Raw genomic sequence first — 19,431 nt, 5'->3', positions numbered from 1 at the left:
GGAGAATGACTCAATAGCCATTACATCTTAATAGGTACATAGAGAACAAAAAGACGCAAAATATAGCCTGATAAGAACAAGACACAGCCCCCACATGTCTGCATGCAAAGTGGGACAGCACATTTTGGCACATTATGATTGAAGAAACGTACTGAGCGTTAGCCTGTTTCTCAGAGAAGATCCGGAGGCAGAACTCTCCATCTTTGAAAGGCTCAAAGGTAGATGGCACGATGAGGTATTCTCCTTGAGGCAGGTGGAAACGGTTCGAAACTTCGCGCAAGTTGACATACGTGTCAGAACGAGCTACAGGTCTGTTCCTTGAGAAGAAATCTCTGCTTAGATGAACATCAGTTTGATTTCCCAACTAGGGAGAACAGCAAGAGTGAAGAACCCATTTAAAATAGATACTAGGAAAAACAGCATGGCAAATATTCCAGGCAAATGGGAGCACAAGCCATGTAGTACACAGATTTCATTATGTTACTCTCCATCCTTTTGACATTAGTCTTCTTCAGACAAGATGCTGCCATATACTGCCAATGCATGCAAGAGCAAATGGGAGCATAGTACCACCTCATGTTCGGTATTACTATGAATATTTCTATACACTTTTCAACAGAAGTTCTCAAAGCAGTTCACATGAAAACAATTAAATAACAACAACAACAACAACACACCAGATATAACTGTAGTCGAGAAGAATAAGTCAAAATAATCGACATAGCAATACCAGGGGATAGCAGAATAGAAGAAACAGAAACAGAAAAAACCACAAAATACAAAGATCTACAAATTGAAATTGAAAGGCTGTGGCAGAAAAAGAGCAAAATAATCCCAGTGGTAATTGGCACCCTAGGTGCAATTCCAAAACAACTTGAAGAGCACCTCAACACCATAGGGGCCACAGAAATCACCATCAGCAACCCTAAGCAGAATCAAAGGAGCACCCAGCCAGGATAGAAGAGCCATATGCACTCCCAATTGGTGGTTGTGTGCTTGTAAAGTTCAAGGGAGGAGGAGGAGGAGGAGGGGAGAGTGATCATGTGAGAGCCAGTAGGTGGGTAGGATGGGTATGGCCAACAAACATTCTGTCCCCAGCATTTTACTGAAGATGGCCAAAAACCTGTCCTACCCCACACAATCACTCTCCTTTCCTCCTACCTTGAACTTTGCAAACACACGATTGCCAATCAAGAGCAAACAGCTCCCCGATCCTGGCTGGGCACTCCTCCAACCTCAGGGTTGTGAGAACAGCTGTTTTTGTTTTTTGTTTTAAAAACACCATAAAGTGGACACCAGCAACAGTCAGCGGAGGGATGCTGTGCTAGGGTTGATAGGGACAATTGCTCTCCCTCTGCTAAATAGAAGAGAATCACCACTTTTAAAAGTGCCTCTTTGCTCAGTTAGCAGGGGATACTTGTTCAAAGCATTTGTTCACACAGGAGAACAGCAAGCTCATGGAGGCCTGGGAGTGTGGCCATGTGTCAGCATGGGGGTGTGGCTAACTGCCAGACTCCCAATTGATCCCCACCTTTTGTTGGTACATGGTGGTAGAAGGATTCTATCCTGCACACCTTTCCCATGCTGAGCAGTGAAAGCAGCTACTCACTAAAATTTAGTGAGTAGCCACTAGTCTCAGGAGAGTTGCTCTTGGGGTAGCAAGCATGACTTGTCCCCTTTGCTAAGCAGGGTCCACCCCTGATTGTATATGAATAAGAGATGACATGCATGAGTACTGTAAGATCTTCCCCTTAGGGGATGGAGCTGCTCTGGGAAGAGCACCTGCCTGCTTGCATGCAGAAGGCTCCAAGTTCCCTCCCTGGAGACCCCTGCCTGCAACCTTAGAGAAGCCGCTGCCCATCTGGGTAGACAATACTGAGCTAGATAGACCAAGGGTCTGACTCGGTATACGGCACCTTCCTATGTTCCTATGGGAAAGGTGTGCAGGACAGAATCTGTGACTAAAGGCAAATCAACTTAAAGACTGAAGCTGCTGCTGATTGCCTCGTGGGCAGCAACATTTATAGTGTTTGGTGCATGTCCACCTAATACTATTGAAAGAACCTTCAGGTGTGCAAAAGGAATAAGCAACACACTGGGTGTCTGTGAGCATAGCTTTAATGCACACTGCATACCTGAATAGAATGTGCTGGACATGGAATGAAGGGCAAAGTTACATGTGAAACATGACCCCACATCTTCCTTGTTTATTATACCCATAGTCAATGTGGCAATCCTCTGAGGCTTTTCTTCTGACCACAGGCCCAACAGCCATATGAACAGGCTCTCAGACTACAAAGGTCTCATATAAAAAAGGTCTCATGCAGGTATCATTCTTTAGAGGATTGACTCGTTAATGAAACATTTATGCTACATCTCCAATCAGCTTGTTGGAACATGTTGATCAACAGTATGGTGACAAATATGGTCAATATCATATATCTCACTTATCTCTACCTAGCCTACCTCATAGGGTTGTTGTGAGGCTAAACATAACTAAGCACACCACTCTGACTTCTTAGAGGAAGAGTGGGATATAAATGTAAAACTGAATGGATCGTAAGTAAGTAAGCAAGCAAGCAAGCAAGCATACATACTAATAAATTAGTAGTAAGCGTTTTAAATCACTGGTCCGGCAAGTTTGGGCAGCCAGCAAGGCTGTTCACATGAGTAGCCCTACTTGGGCTTCCACAGCCCTACTGGGCAGGGCTGCTTGTGTAAAGTGCTAGGATTGTGGCCAATCCTGGCGCTGCTGCGCTGCCCTGCCAGGTAGCCCAGGAATTACCCAGGTAGGGATCCCGACCTGCAGCCCAAGCAGACAAAGCACCAGGTGCCCCAATGCATTGCACTCCTTGCAGGGTGCACTGTGAGATTTCTGGAGGCTGGGCAGCATTTCCATGGCCTCCAGAACACCGTGTCGCTCCCCTCAGCGACAATTGTGTGCACGGTGGCATAGCACAGCACAAGACTACTGAAGATCGTGTGGGCAAAGGTAGGTATACTCCTTCTTTCCCCCACAGCCCTCCCTAGCCACCAGGGATTTTGGTCGTGTGAACGACCTTAGTATGTTCTGTACATAGTCCCCCTCTTTATGGTCAAACATCACGTGACAAGAAAGTCATCTTTGTATTTCTGTCACGAGGGGTGTAGAGGGAATGGGGGTTGATTCATATTAGGGTCACAGCCAGGGAGAAAGGGGTTGATCCCACTGTATGATTTTATCAGTGGAAATCTCCCCAAAACTATTTTCCCCAGGAAGGAAGTGGTTATTTCCACTATACTGTAGTAGCTGCCTTCATGGGGCAAAAATTCAGGGACAATTTTCATCAGGGAAATCACACAGAGAAAGGGTTAACCCCCGTCCTCCTGTGCTGTAGCCCCAGACTGGATTGGAGCCCTGTGGTAAGAGGGTGTTTTTTTTAAAAGACAAAAATTCAAAGGTTACATTTCATGTCACATGCCATTTGACCCTTGGTGTGTTGCTAAACACAGTCTCCCACCATTCTCCTTCCCTACCGTCTCACTCTTTTTCTTCCGACATCCTTCATACAAAATGATGAATGGGTGCAATGAGTTTATAGAGATTGTGAGCTCGCACTCCTCCCCCAGATCTGAAATTACAGTCTCCTAACTTACCTTGAAACACACAAGCACCATTTCTATAACTGATAATAAAAATATGTCCTGACACTGTGTATGAGTTACAAAGCAAATTAGCTGCCTGATTTGGACAAAGGCATGAAAACAAAACAATCGGTGTTTAAACAGTGCCTTTACTACACAAGTTTGCCTTTCAGAATGTGACTCATTAATGCAGTCATGCAAGCCAGGTGGAGCTCGTTTGAAACAGGGCGTGCTGCATTGTCTACTGATATTATATCTATCTTAATGAGCAATGCCACATTACACAAACATTAAATGGGGGGGGGATACATTTAGGGGCTGAAATCAGATATCACATGTTGGTTTTGGTACAATTCAACTTTTGATATAATCATAGCCCATAATTTCTTTATTTTCAAACCCTAGCGTGATTTTTAGCCATTATTGTAGAGGGAAAGGAGTCGTCTTCTTTTTTAAACATTTGATCAGAGAAAAAGGTTGGGTTTTGGTTCAGGCACAGTCTCAGCCACCAGGCTTCTTTGCTCTCTATTCAAGCTGGAGCTCAAATGCATTCCAAAGAGAGGTTAGGACCATGACCCTAAGCAACACTCCCTACACAGTTGGTGATGCAATTTAGTGCTAAACTGGAAGTGCTGTAGGGATGATGCCAAAGGGAAGCAAGGGGTAGCAGGAGGTCCTCCCCTAAAGATAATTTCGCACTCCCTCATCAACCAGACTGGAACTTTGCAGCATTGTGTCAGCCAATACACTCAGAGCACACACTATGGTCCTATTTCTTAAATTAATGATTTTAAAAGGCCTCTGTTGTTTAAAAATGCCTCATTCACTCACTCTTCTACCACAGAACAAACAGCAGAAGCCCATGCCTACCACGTAGGTAGGCGACTCCTCTAGACTCTCAGGTGTCAACACCTTAGCTTCCTTCCTGGCCAGAAACTTGGTGGGACCATGTGTGTAGTGGGGTGCAAGGTCATCTCCCCTGCAGATTTCAGCTGGCCTGCTACTGACTTCTCTCCCCACCTCAGTCTTTCCTGCCACATGGTCTTGGACAGGAATTAAACACTAGCCTGGAAATCAGACTGGGAGGTTTGGCTTAATTCAAAATGGCAGTATTTCTAAGAGGAATCTGGCCCATTTTCTGCATAAGTTTGAAAATGCCGAGCAAGCTTCATTAACAAGGTAAATAAACTAACAAAATTAATTACCGTAACTCTATATGTATTTAATGTATAGCCAAAAAAACCCCCCAAAAAACACCCACTCCCCTAATAACATCCTTTGCTCCCCAAACTAGAATTGCCCCGGAGTGCTGGAAGGGGGGCTTGAAGGGTTTTGTGCAACAGCACCTCCATGGTTAAATAGATCCATTGGAAGAACATAAGAAGAATTCTACTGGATCAGACCAAAGGCCTGTTTCTGACCAGCCTGATGAGATGCCTCTGGGAAGCACACAAGTAGGGAAGGAAGGCAAGAGCTTTCCCCTATTGTTGACCCACAAACATCTGGCAAGTTTTATTCCATGGGCAGCTGGGCACATTTTGTGCAGTGCAAAAAACAAAAAACCAAAAACCCCAAAGAGGTGCAGTGCTAACTAAGTTTTTGTGCAGTTGGGCCCATGGAGTTTAAGAAGGAAGTAAGAGGATAAAAAGCAACAGAAAATAAAAGCAACAGAAAAGCAACAGAAAATAATGACAAACGCTGGCTGACTAATGCTGTGCTTGCGCAATGAGCCAAGTTGCACGAAGGCATGGGGGTTTGTGCTGTTGTACTATTGCACACAAGTCCCCTTTAAAACATATGTAGCATGCCACAGACTGTACTCCTGTTGTCTAAGTGCAAGTATGTTTGCACAACGCAAGCTCCAGATTTAGTGCAAGTAGTTAGCACAGCAGATTGTTCACGCCCAGCCTTAGTCAGAATGCCAGCCATGGTTTCCTTTCATTCTTCCTAACCTTATACAAAAAGTATATTAGAGCCTTCCCTTACTGTCTCCCATGCTTTGCAAGGCACCTCAGTTTTTCTTGCGCTCTCTCTCTTTTCCCCCTTCCTCCCCCTTCCCTTGTTACTTTCCCTCTTTTTGTGTCTCTTTTTCTATTCATTCTCATTTTCCCTTCCATTTTTCTTTCTTTTAACATTCTGGGGTAAGGGGAAGCTCATGGATGAGGGCAGGCTCAGGGGTGTCACTATAATTGAGCAGATGGGTTCAAAGAACCTGGGCCCCCCCAGCTCCCGGGGGTCCCCCAGGTCCACCCCTCCCTGTTTTCTTCATTGAGGAGCCACCGGGGAGAGGGGCAAACATGGGCCCCCCTCTCTCCTAGCTATGCCCCTGGGTGGGCTGCACCTGCTGTGGTGTTTTTGGTAAATCCAGTCCTTAATCCAGGCCAGCTTTTGAATGGGGCTTTGTATTCCAGTCCAGGTGTAGAGGCGGGGCTTAAAAAAACCAGCCAGCAGCAAGAGCACTGAAGGCAGACTGCACTTGCCTCTCTGTATATAATATCTATTTCATTAAACCGTTATTATTCCTGACTCAAATCCACTGCCTTGTCCTTGCATACCACAACTCTTTCCCTTGGATTCTACACCTGCCACTTGTGCAGTAGGAAAGAAAGCTTAGAATAAACCGTGGCATCTGGTAGTCAGAGGTTTATGAGCCATTTCTAATGAGCCATCACAACTCATAGCCACTGGTAGATCTCTGCTGCATGCATTAGACTGATCCTTTAAGTGCAGTGGCGGCCCGTAAATGTGCCATTGGGGGGTGGGAGGCATCTATAAGAGTAAATGAATTCAGTGCTTACCTCCGCTCCTGACGCACCTGAACGCTGTTCGGCGAAGCAGAGTGCCTCCCAGCAGCCCCTGTGGTGGGGAATCTCCTCCGCCACTCACCTGGCCGCTGGCAGAGGCTCAGCTCCATGAAAGCCAGGTGGGTAGCGGAGGCAATTCCCTGCCGCAGGAGCTGCTGGGCAGTACGCTGCTTCGCCGAACAGCGTTCAGGTGCTGTGGGAGCAGAGGTAAGCACCGAATTCATTTACTCTTAAAGATACCTCCTGCCACCCCCTGCCCCTAGTGGCACGTTCATGGGCCGCCACTATTTAAGCACTTTCCCCCCCAGTCTGTCTCTGACACCAGAAGTGAGCTAGGTAGGGAGAAAATTGCTTAAAGCTATACAGTGCAGTGAGGGAAGAGGGGAAACTCCATCACTGGAAGTCTGCAAACAGAGGCTGGACAGCCATATGACAGGGATGCTGAAGCAGGTTCCTGCGCTGAGCAGGGGTTTGGACTAGAATATCCCCAAGGTGCCTTCCAGTTCTTCGATTCTATGATTCTGTTCCTGGTGGTCATCACTACATCTTATGGCAGTGAGTTACATAGTTATAGATTGTGTCAAAGGGGCTTTCTCTTGTCCATCCTGACAAGATCAGTTTAATTGGGTGACCCCTGAGAGGAGAGCTGGTCTTGTGGTAGCAAGCATGACTTGTCCCCCTAGCTAAGCAGGGTCATCCCTGGTTGCATTTGAATGAGAGACCACATGTGAGCACTCAGGAGATGGAGCCGCTCTGGGAAGAGCAGAAGGTTTCAAGTTCCCTCTCTGGCTTCTCCAAGATAGGGATGGGAGAGACTCCTGCCTGCAACCTTGGAGAAGCCACTGCCAGTCTGTGTAGACAATACTGATCTAGATAGACCAATGGTCTGACTCAGTATATGGCAGCTTCCTATGTTCCTATGACCCTGGAGTTCTAGTGTGATGAGAGAAGGTGATACATCTCTTTAGCCACACTTTCCATGCCACTCATAACTTCTGCCTTGGGGGTGTGTATGTGTGTCTGTTTTACTCACTCCCCACCACCACCACCAAACTAAAACAAATCAGTCACCACCCACAATTAATTGTTTGGTCTGTGAGTTCATATGTATTTGAGGTGTAGGTATCTTGAACAAGTTTGTTTCTCAGGAAACCTGCATTGCAGAGGTATTAAGCACAGCAGATAATTTTAAAAACCACAATTGAAATATTCTGAATTGCAGTCTGTATGTATGGCTCCCTGCAAAAGAAACAAAAGCTGAATATAAAACACCTATAGCTCCTTCCATTAAAAAGTTAAACATGCTCCTCCCCTCTGTACTTTATACACTCTGTACACACCCTAACAAATCATATCTCATAGTTTTTGTACACCATTCTATATACTCTATACTCTATACAGAATACTCTATACTCACTTACAAACCACATTTCATTGTTCCCCAATAAAATATAAAATGTTCCCACATTTCACAAGGGCAATTGTCAGTTTGCTGATATCAGCCTTCAAGAACCAGTTGATTACTGTATTTAGCCCAGGCAAGCGGTGGCCATTTTGAAGGATACACACTTCCAGCACAGCTTACATACCTCTTTTGGGATCTGCAAAAGACATAAAAAGACCTGATAGAAGAGGGTAGTTATGTATTTTTCACAGATGAAAAGTCAACAAATAGAACTCTTCATGGATTTGAGCACAGTAATTGGCTTTTCCCCTATCAACTGCCATTAGCTGTACACTTGGCCATGTAGGACTTTTTTTTGCACAATAACTCTGCTCCATCCAGAACATTAAGTCATTTCCCCCCCGATTCTGACATCCAATGCCACAGTGAGCATAATAGAGCCTGGCAAGAGTAATATAAAGTCTTTTCAGTCACTGTCATGCATTTTAGTTATGCACTGTACTTGTCTACCCTAGCAATAGACTGATGGTTGTGAATATTTTGCTAGGAAAGAGGACTGCAAACCCAAGGTGTCCAAATAACTCTGACTACAGCCAGGGGCAGCTCAAGATGCTTTGCTGCCTCAGGCAGAGACAATGTGATCCCACGCACACCCACAATCGGCAGGTGGATGCTTGCGGAGGCAGTGACGTGCAAGTACTCTTAGACTATGCCACCAAGCCAGGCAGGGCAGCAGAGGCATTCCTAGCTTACATCAGGGTGGGGAGAGAAAAAGTGAGCCTCAGTAGGGCAAGGAAGGGCAATGACAGTGGATGGCAGGCTGGTGTCCATGGTAGTGGGGTTCTGGCACTTGATGCCCCTGAATCCTTCCCTGGAGCTGCACCTGAGGCAACCACTTACCCTGTCTCATGGAAGGGCTGCCCTCAACTTTCAGTTCCATTGACCATGGTATCCTTTGGGATAGGTTGGCTAATTTAGGTGTGGGGGGCACTGCTTAGGGGAGGTTCCGCTCCTACCTCGAGGCCCATTTCCAAAAGGTGGTGCTGGGGGGTTACTACTCAACCCCTTGACAGTAACGCTTTGGGGTTCTGCAGGGTTCCATTCTTTCTCTCATGCTGTTAAATAACTACATGAAACCACTGGGAGAGGTCATCCGGAGATTTGGCCTGAGTTGTCATCAGCATGACCCTCAGTTGTATCTCTGTTTTTCATCAGATGCAGGCGAGGCGGTTACTGTCATGAATTGGTGCTTGGATGCAGTAATGGACTGGATGAGGGTGATTAAGCGGAGACTCAGTCCAAACAAAACAGAAGAACTGTTGGTCGGTAGTTCCTCTGCTCGGATGAATAATGTTCAGCCTGCTCTAGATGGGGTTGCACTCCTCCTGAAGGAGCAGGTTTGCAGTCTGGGGGTGTTCATTGATCCAGCACTGTCGCTAGAGGCTCAAGTGGCCTCTGTGGCTCAGAGCGCCTTTGGCTGATTTACCAACTGGACAGAAATAGCTTGGCCACAATTATGCATGCTCTCGTAACCTCTCACTTAGATTACTGTAACGTGTGGTATGTGGGGCTGCTTTTGAAAATGGTCCGAAAACCGCAGCTGATACCAGATAGGGCTGCAAGATTATTAACTGGGACTAGATGCTATGAACATATTACGCCAGTGCTTCATCAGCTGCACTGGCTGCTCCTAGTCCGTTTCCAGGCCCAATTCACGGTGCTGGTTTTAACCATTTTTAATAAATGCCTAAATTCCCTAAATGGCTTGAGAGAGCACCTTGCTCCATATGTCCCAACCCAAATCTTAAGATCCTCTTGGGAGGCCCTTCTCTGAGTGCCCCTGCCAAACAAGGGGAGGCAGGTGGCTACTAGGGAGAGGGCCTTTTCTGTGGTTGCACCCCAGTTATGGAATAGCCTCCCCAGTGAGGTTTGCCTGGCTTCATCACTTTGTTCTTTTAGATGCCAGGTAAAGACCTTTTTGTTCACTCAGGCCTGATTTTTAACTGATTTTAAAAGAGTTTTTAAATTGCTTTATATTGCATTTTGGTCCATCCCCCACTTTTGGTCTGTTATTATTTAATGTGTAATGTGTTTTTATTTCATGTTCTAATGCTGTGTTTAATGCAGAGAACAGTGTGTTATGGGGCAGCTAACAAATAAAAATTATTTATTATTTATTTTTATTATTAATGATAGCTCCCTCCTTCCACCTTTGATTTCCCTGTCTTTTAAATTGTTCAGTATTTGCAGGTCACACCTCTTCTGAATTCTCTAACACATGGTACTATTGTTACTGAGACACTGAGGTAATAAAGTTTTTGAACAAATCATGATCCACTTCCTTGTCATGCCTGATTCTGAGCCATCCCCATTCTTAATGGTATATATTTTCTCTCCCCTTTGCACACAATGAGGCTCTCCCCACAGACGAGCAGGGAGCTGTCCCTGGGTGGCCGGATCAGCCACCCACACAACTACTGGCTCCATCATGGAGTTGGAAGGGGTGGCGGGGATGGGGCCGCCCAGCAGTGTTCTCTCTCATTTTTTTCATCAGTGTGTGGAATGAATTTTGTTCTGGGCAGCAGTATCCAGGCAAGTATTCACTTGCACTTCCATCATGGTCGTCATCTGGCTCATCCAGTCTGATTTTGAACTGGGGATTGGTCCAGTATGTCGCTATAAAAGCAGAAATAGATATAGGCATAAAATTTACATAACATAAAATAATCGGGCTAGGTGGAAAAGGGGGCAGAAATGAAAGGAGAATTTCTCTGCTGTTAATGAAGCCAAGTTTACTGTTGCTAGAGCTGAAAAGAATAGATCTTAAGAGAGAACTCTACCTTGGCTTTCATCCCAGCCTTCTCATTATATTCTGAGCTTCCTTCCCCACCTCAACCCTTGCAAACTGTGCTAAGAGATATTTCCTAAAGGAGTCATAAGTCACGACGAGTGGAGAAAGGACTGTAGTCATTAACACAAACCACTCTACCCTGGGAGACTCCTGCTGGGCCAAATTCTGTACAATACAACTCAAATGTGACTTGAAAATCAATCTTTCCCACTAACTATGGATTGTTAAACTACAGCTGTGTTCGGGCCCATACCCAGTTGCAGAGGCGTATCTAGGGGAAATAGCGCCTAGGGCAAGCACTGAAAATGCGCCCCCTGTCCAAACATCTGACACCCATCTTTCAGATAACTTTACTATAATATCAGCTCAAAAATATGTCAAGCTCGTTAATCTTCTAAAATTTCAAAAACTATTTAGCAGTGGACATAGCCAGACCAAATAAATGCTGGAAAACTACAAATTTCAGTATGCTGGGGCTCATGAAATACCCAAATACTATGTGGAGCTGTACTTGGAAAACTAAACAGAAGTGCCTATCTAATTCTCTACTATGCATTGTAGCATCACTATTACATAAGTTTTAAAAATAAATGGAGAATTTGGCTTTTCCCAGATATTCAGAAAATAATTAAAGGCTATACAGAGTAAACTGTGTCACTGCTTGGAATATATTGTAGTCTTTCAGAAAGACAGTTAAAATGAGAGAAAGAGAGCAAGAAACTCCCAGTGGGGCTTAATACTAAGGATTTCACACTGATTCAAAGACAAACTCACCATTAATAGCCATATTATTAAGACATCACATTTAACTCACTTATCACAAGAAGCAAAGTAAGAGCAAATGGATACAATCTTAGCTCAAACTTCAGCTCAGTATTCACAAGCCCTGATTCTCTGTACATAGTGCCAAACTGAATGTACAGTGACTTATATTATATTAAATTAATTTTTTTTAACCTGTAGCCCCTTTGGGGTGCTACCTATAGGCCGTGGGAGGGGGGGCATCTGCAAAGGTTACCCCTCCCACTGCTGGCCTCTAGGGCCTCACAGAGACCATCTGAGCATGTGCTGTGGCCATTTTTAAATTTTTTTTTTAAAATGGCTGCTGAAAACAAAATGGCCACTGCACATGCTCAAATGGCCTCTGTGAGGCCTGGCATGGCCTAGGGCCTCACAGAGGCCATTTGAGCATGTGCAGTGGCCATTTTGTTTTTGGTGGCCATTTTTTTAAAAAACCATTTATTTTAAGAATTTGCGCCCCCCCCCTTCAAGTGGCGCCCAGGGCACGTGCCCTGCCTGCCCTACCCTAGATATGCCCCTGCCCAGTTGCTACCCACACCCAGCATTTTTCTATACCGCTTACACATTTAGATCACAACTTACAGATTCTCAGCCTGGAGTGCAACATTGCTGAGCTGATACAACCTGAACAATTCAGTTACTAACAAATTGCTCATCAATATGATGGATGAAGCATATGTGCAGAAGGGCTGTGTATTTCAAGGACTCCTGGGGGTGCTGCAATGCGTCTCTGTGCACAGAGACACATTTCACAGTCTTCTATGGTCTCTTCCAGTGAGAGCCAGGGTCCCCAGTGTCATAGGCTGCAGCAGTGTCTCCAAGAGTTACACATTCCCTTTCCCCACAGAAGTGACTGGCAACCATTCACCTACACAGGAGAAAGGAAAGGGGTGTGCTCAGGAACATCATAGCTGTAGGAGCTAAATATGCTCCCTGTTTCTACATAGCCCATCCAGGGTTCTCTCTCTTGTTCACTCTATAATATAACAGAGAAGTAGGGTGGAATTGGAGAAGTAGGGTGGAATATTAGGAACTGGATTCACAGCTTAGTTCTGGAATCCTGGGATATATGTGATAGACTGTAAACTCTCTAGGCAGGAATAATTTTATCTCTTTTCTTTATATCACTTCTAGCATGCTGCTGCTATTTATACTACTTCTATAAAAAATGAACCACCTAATGGCCCAGCAGGAAATGACTTGCCTAGCAAGCATGAGGTTCCCAGTTCAAATCCCTGCTGCTATGTTTCCCAGACTATGGGAAACACCTATATTGGGCAGCAGTGATATAGGAAAATGCTGAAATGCATCATCTCATACTGTGCAGGAGGTGGCAATGGTAAACCGCTCCTGTATTCTACCAAAGAAAAACCACAGAGCTGTGTGGTCGCCAGGAGTCGACACTGATGCTACGGCACACTTTACCTTTTACCTTTATAAAGATGTAATAGTAGTAGTACTAGCAGCAGCTGCTGCTGGTGCTTACTAGCTTCCTAAATGTCTGTGGGCTATCCTAGGGAGCTGGTTTATACCATGCAACATAATAGCATTCTGCAAAACTAGACACCCTTCACAAAGTGAGGGATACAGGGAACAAAAAATGCATTGATTTCCAAAATCAAGCACATGCAAAAATGAGAAGCTTGGCAGAAACAAAAGCATGAAGAAAATGTAACACAATTAGACTACTAGGTAACTCAAGTCAGAATACAGCTGAACCTCCAAGTAACGGTAGGGGGAAATTTTCGTTAGAACAAAATGCTGAAGAATGTATGCTCTATCTCTTATCAAAAGTATCAAAAGTAGCCTGAAACATTCTCTCCATTTATTAAGGCAGCCTTATTTCTTACTTCCTTATGTATAAAGCTCGCTGTGTCCATAACTATATAGGCCCTATGATATTGATATCAATGAGGGCCAAACTGCATGTGGAATTAAATCTGTCACTACAAGATGGGTTAAATGCAGAAGTGAGCCTTTTGTCTTTAAATATTAGTTGTGGGGCCCCAATCCAGCCTGGGATGTGGTGCATGAGGAGGAGGAAGTTAATACTTTACTCTTGTACTATTTTCATCCTGAAAATCCACGTCCTGCCCCACCAACCAAATTAGCAATTTGCCCTCAAAGCAATGATTTGCTGCCAGTCACTGTTTTAGGGGGAAACTGCTGATTTATGGTGGGGATATAGCACAAGAGGGAAGTCCTCCTCACCCCCTCTATGTCACATACCACATTTCTGGGCCAGACCAGGGGGGCCCTCATGGCTAATTTTTTTAAGATAAAAGGACCATTTCCCATCCCTTCATGGATCAATGTAATGACATGTGCAGTTATTATTATTAAGAATATTTATACACTGCTTTTCAACAACAAAGAAGTTCTCAAAATGGTTTACATAGAAAATGGAATAAGATGATCATGATTCCCTGTCCCAAAAGGGTTCACAATCTAAACATAGCCATGAGAAAAATATGTCCTTGATGAAAGCAATAATGCCTTTATTAACTGAAGAAGTTGTCTATTTGCTGGTTAAAAGGAACTTTAGCAGAAGCAACTTTGTTCGCTATTTGTGCCCTCGATCTCACCCAACAACTGTCATAAAGACATTCCTTAGCCATGCCCCACAGCAAAATTTGACATTACTTCTATGTAAATAGTGGTTTGGACCCCAACATTCTCTTCCTCCAAAATATGTCTTTCCTCAAGGAATCGAATCTTAGGATCAAACCCAATGGTTCGTGAACTGTGGCAACAATTGATTCAAATATCCGAGGCTGCACGCTTTTATGATTATAGAAGGATTAGATGCTATAAAGTCTTCCAGAGTTACATAATTACAGTCATTTTAAAAAGTATTACCACAGCATGGAATTTACCACGGCATGACTTTTACAAGTGAAATCAAGTTTTAATTTTACCACAGAAAAGCTAATTTCCCATTGAAAACATTTTTAAAATACTTAATTAACACACACCATATTACTATTCATTTTAATTACATATTCAAGCTTTAGCCACAAATAGCAGTAGATTTACAAACTCATTTAGTGTTAGACAAATTAAAATAAAACTGCTTTGCTAGACTGTTAATATATGCAATTGTAATGTATATATTTTGGTTTGGTACTTTTCAGCACAGTTATACCATACTGAAAACAGAATTACATGTATAAATAAAAAATTTTAAAAGGAGCATTGATATATAAAAATAAAGATAAAAAGGAATGAAAATGGCAATATGAGAACAAAACAAATTTACATTTGAATATTTACACCTTCAGGCATAAAGTATGAAACCTTCAGTATTCTGGAACATACAAGGTTGCCATAACTCTATTTCAGTCTTGAACCTAATACCACCATCATGGCTACCACTATCTAATCATACACACAATTATGGCTGCAATCAGAGTCTCATTGAATGCACCAGGGCGCTTTCCGGATTAGACCCTGCAATGGGGTAACATCGTATCTCAGAAGTGTGCTTCCGCACTTCCTGTGTTGTGACACTGCTGTCCCTATGCGAACAGCAGGGTGCCATTCACATTTCCAACGTCTTGTTTCGAATTTAATCGCTGTGATATAGAATATTCGGTGTTTAAAAGTTGCTTTTCCCCCAGGTTGTTAGTTTCCACAAGACTGCTCCCCCTGCAGTCTCTCCCAGAATGTGACTTGCCTGAACGGAGGCATTTTGCTGCTGTTGAGCAGCTAGCCTGGAAAGTGCCCAGGGCCTTATTTCTTGCAAGCCAGATAAATACAAGACCAGTGAATTAATTCACCTCTTTTCGGAAGTTGACATAAAAATAATGTCACAATATATGCCCAAGCAGAACATCTTCAGCAATTGTTGCCTATAAGATTTCTTGGTTCAGCTTGGCTCAGAATGAATAGAGTCCTGTGAGAAGATTATCAGACTCCACTTACTTGGCCTACTTCTAAACTGGAACACGGGCTGCATTCAGACATACTGCAAAGGGGCATTTGCCGTGGGGCAAGATCTGTTTTCTCTGCCTTCACTCATTATTGACACATTTGCCAGCTTCCAGATCAAAACTTGATAGTTGTGCTTCCCTGCTACTCCGCCCCCACCCACCCCCATCTTCAGGCAGGCTGTGTTTTAGGTTTGAGCTTTTATTCTAAGCACCTGCATGCTTCTAAAGTCATAAATGATCTAGAAATCAGTTAAGTAGTGAGGTGGATAGCACAATGGAAATGTCAACACACTGTGCGGCAGCTGTGTAAAAGGCAAATTCCTTTTTGAAGGGGATCAAAATCAAAACTACTAATATTATAATGCTATTATACAAACCTATGGTGCCACCATATTTGGGATACTGGCTGGCAGCTGAGCAACTAAGCACTTGTGGGAGGACATTGGGCTAGCGTGAAACTGTTGCTCTACCGCAAGAATGCTTGATGTTGTGCAACAGTTGTTTAACTGCTGTTAACTGTTTTAACTGATTTGTTTTAATGGGAACTTTTGTGCAAGAGTATCTTAGCACTATTACACCAGAGCACAGTTTTGTAAATCCCCACCTTTTTTTTTAGCACAACTAAGCTATCATCTTGCGCTAGCACACATGTACTTGTTCCACAAATATTCCATTTCTTGGATGTCAGCCCCTGTGTGCCCTTCTGGTTGCCACATCTCAAAAAGAATATTATAGAAATGCAAACGGTGCAGAGGAGGACAACCAACATGATCAGAGAATACAGCACCATCCTTATGAGATAAGGCTACAACATTTGGGGCATTTTAGTTTAGAAAAAGGAAATGAAGGGAAGACGTGATAGAGGTTTATACAATTATACATGGTGTGGAGAGAGCAGATAGAGATATGTTTTCCCTGCACTCTAACACCGTTAGAACCAGAGCTCATCCCATGAAACTGACTGGCACAAAATTTAGGACAGACAAAAGGAAGTACTTCTTCACACCGCACATAATTAGTCTACGGAATTTGTTGCCACGGGTGGTGTGGCGGCCAGCTTGGATGGCTTTAAAGGAGAGAAATTCATGGAAGCCAAGTCTATCAATGACTACTGTTTTTTATCCCTATATATGATCACCTCCAGGTTCAGAGGCAGTAAGCCTCTACATGCCAGCATGCCTTCATTCCCTAGGTACATAGGATGCTGCCTTCTACCAAGCCAGATCAGAGACCCATCTAGCTCAGTATTGTCTGGAGAGAAGAGCTGGTCTTGTGGTAGCAAGCATGACTTGTCCCCATAGCTAAGCAGGGTCTGCCCTGGTTGCATATGAATGGAAGACTTGATGTGTGAGCACTGCAAGATATTCCCCTCAGGGGATGAAACCGCTCTGGGAAGAGCAGAAGGTTTCAAGTTACCTCCCTGGCTTCTCCAAGATAGGGCTGAGAGAGACTCCTGCCTGCAAGCTTGGAGAAGCCGCTGCCAGTCTGTGTAGACAATACTGAGCAAGATAGACCAATGGTCTGCCTCAGTATATGGCAGTTTCCTATGTTCCTATGTTCCTATGTCTACACAGTCTGGCAGTGGTTTCTCCAAGGTTGCAGGCATGAATCTCTCTAAGCCCTATCCTAGAGTTACCAGGGAGGGAACTTGGAACCTTCTGCATGCAAGCAAGTGCTCTTCTCAGAGTGGCTCCATCCCCTATGGGGAATATCTTACAGTGCTCACATGTGGTTTCCCATTCAAATGCAACCAGGGGGACCCCAGGGGCGGAGCCACCATTGGGCAAACAGGTTCAAAGAACCTGGGCCGCCACCAATTGGGGGCCATGAGAGCAGCCCCAGACATGCCCCCTGCATGTGATGTCAGAATCAGGGGGTGTTATTTCAGTCCCAAACGGGGCCGTGAGGCACTGTTTGGAACTGAGATCAGCCCACACTGCTTTGGCAGTGTAGTTGTAGTGACTCTCCCTGCCTTAAAGACAGGGAGAGCCACTCCTAGTCTCACTGCCAATGCAGTGGGGCCAATCAATCTCCCTCCCAAACGGGGCCGCGCGGCCCCATTTAGGAGAGAGATCGGCCCTCACTGCCCTACACAGCACAGGCTGATCTCCCTTCCAAATGGGGCCATGTGGCCCCATTTGGGAGGGAGACCACACCACCGCATCTGATGTCAGACGCAGGGGTGTGGCTAGCTGGGCCCCTGCGTCTGACATCAGGTGTGGGGAGTGAGGCTGGGGGCCATGGCAGCGGCTGCACACGGGCTGCCACCAACCTCCCTAAGCTACTGGGTGACCCTGCTTAGCAAAGGGGACGATTCATGCTTGCTAACACAAAATCAGCTCTCCTCCCTGGATGTGGGCTTTTCCAGAGGCATCTGGTGGGCCAGGGTGGGAAACAGGATGCTGGGCTAGATAGGCCATGGCCTGATCCAGCAGGGCTGTTCTTATATTTATCTGCCCAAACACTTGTTCAGTGCTTTATATTAAACTTTTTTTTAACGTTTTGAAAACTGCTGACATATGCGGTAGCATGACTGCCACAAGGGCCAGTCAATTAGTGGCATGCACAGCACTCCTCCAAAAAGAAGGGGAAGTTGACTCAAGATTGATACAGCGGCTGGCCAATCAGCACTGTGCAAATCCTGCTCCTGCTCCAAACCAGAATAATTGACTTCCCCTGTGCCTGAAGTTGAGAAGGAAGTATGTGTCAGAAATGCAGTGAATGCACTTTCACAACACAGGCTCACAGCTGAAATTCTATACATCTATAGGCATCCTTAGCTTTAAAAAAAATACCACCTATCCTCAGCTCAAGACAACTCACCATACTATTTTTTTTAATTAAATAAACAATAAAAATTCATCAATCAGTTTTAATGCAGATCTGTAATAACAGATAACTTAATAGAGAGAGACCATAACTCAACAGCGGATGTCTAGTTGAATGCCCTCTGGAATAAAAAACATTTGCAACCTCCCCACAGAGAGGGGCACTTCAGTACCTCATCTAAGAGGGCATTCCAAAGGTTGGGGCAACAGCAGTAAAGGCCCTGCTTCTTCCCAGCTGTTTTCTCCCATTCACCCACTTCTACCCTATTCTTATCGCCTGTAGCGAAGGCACTTGGAGAAGACAATTTGCTGACTGCAGTTGCCAGGAGGACTTATACAGAGAGACTTCTGAAACCATCTGCATGCCATCCAGCATTACAAAAGCAATTTATGTTTGCAGTAACTATGGTTAGTGGTTCACTTTCTCAATAGAAACTTTACCTGGATAATTTTGGCAGCCACCAGCTGTAGATCCACGCCGCCAGTTTCCACTGAACAAAGTCATTCCCCATTTATGAATCTCATTGCTTGACAAGGTGTCAGGAGTCAAGTTGCAGATCTCAAGTCTTGTAAACTTCCTCTGAAAATCCGAGAAGGACATCCTGCCACCATAAGAGTATACAAAGCTACTTAGTAAATCTGGAAGATGGCCATACCTACTTGCCAGTGATTTATGTTCTTTTGAGGCAGCAGACAGCAAGAGTACAAGGGAATTTCTTGGTGTTCAGCTTCACAACGTTTTGAAACATTTAGGAATCCCCATCAATATTTAAGACCCAATGTTCTCAGTGATCAGTATCCCTGAATACAATCATGCTATCCTTAGCTCACACTAGATTAGATTCTTACACATTTCCCCGACTACACTGACACTGAGAATTGCTTCTCAGACTATCTATCTATCATTTCAGTTTAACATACCACCTTTCATCAGTTACCTCAAGATGGTTCACACAGTAAACCCAGTTAAATATCATAAAACCACATTAAGACATCACAAAGCAGAAACCATAAGAGCAAAAAAATCACAACTGATACATCAAAATGAGAAAAGGTTTTTTAAAAATAGCACAAATTGGCCACCCAGCCCTCTTCAATTAGTCCCATATCCTCAGGTGATCAACACAATTTTCAGTTCTTTACAGAAAGCATAAAGAGATGGTATTGTGCCCAGCTTGTATGCAGT

The 19,431-nt window shown here is 44.3% G+C and overlaps 1 protein-coding gene across 1 annotated transcript in view; it reads right to left on the bottom strand.

Annotated features, from left to right (window-relative positions):
- LOC128339414 (calpain-8-like) overlaps positions 1-19,431 on the bottom strand; it is a 70,994-nt gene that overhangs the window by 25,920 nt on the left and 25,643 nt on the right. The window contains exons 9-14 of the mRNA XM_053283299.1: positions 18,687-18,847; positions 10,438-10,509; positions 8,018-8,029; positions 6,511-6,621; positions 3,517-3,542; positions 153-364 (exon numbers count right to left, since the gene is read on the bottom strand). Of these exons, the coding sequence (XP_053139274.1) occupies positions 153-364; positions 3,517-3,542; positions 6,511-6,621; positions 8,018-8,029; positions 10,438-10,509; positions 18,687-18,847 (594 nt within the window). The remainder of the gene's footprint in view (positions 1-152; positions 365-3,516; positions 3,543-6,510; positions 6,622-8,017; positions 8,030-10,437; positions 10,510-18,686; positions 18,848-19,431) is intronic.

The sequence above is a fragment of the Hemicordylus capensis genome, chromosome 1 (assembly GCF_027244095.1).
Source record: "Hemicordylus capensis ecotype Gifberg chromosome 1, rHemCap1.1.pri, whole genome shotgun sequence".
Classification (NCBI taxonomy): domain Eukaryota; kingdom Metazoa; phylum Chordata; class Lepidosauria; order Squamata; family Cordylidae; genus Hemicordylus; species Hemicordylus capensis.
Note: the sequence above shows the minus strand (reverse complement) of the source record. Positions and strands in the feature narration are given on the sequence as shown.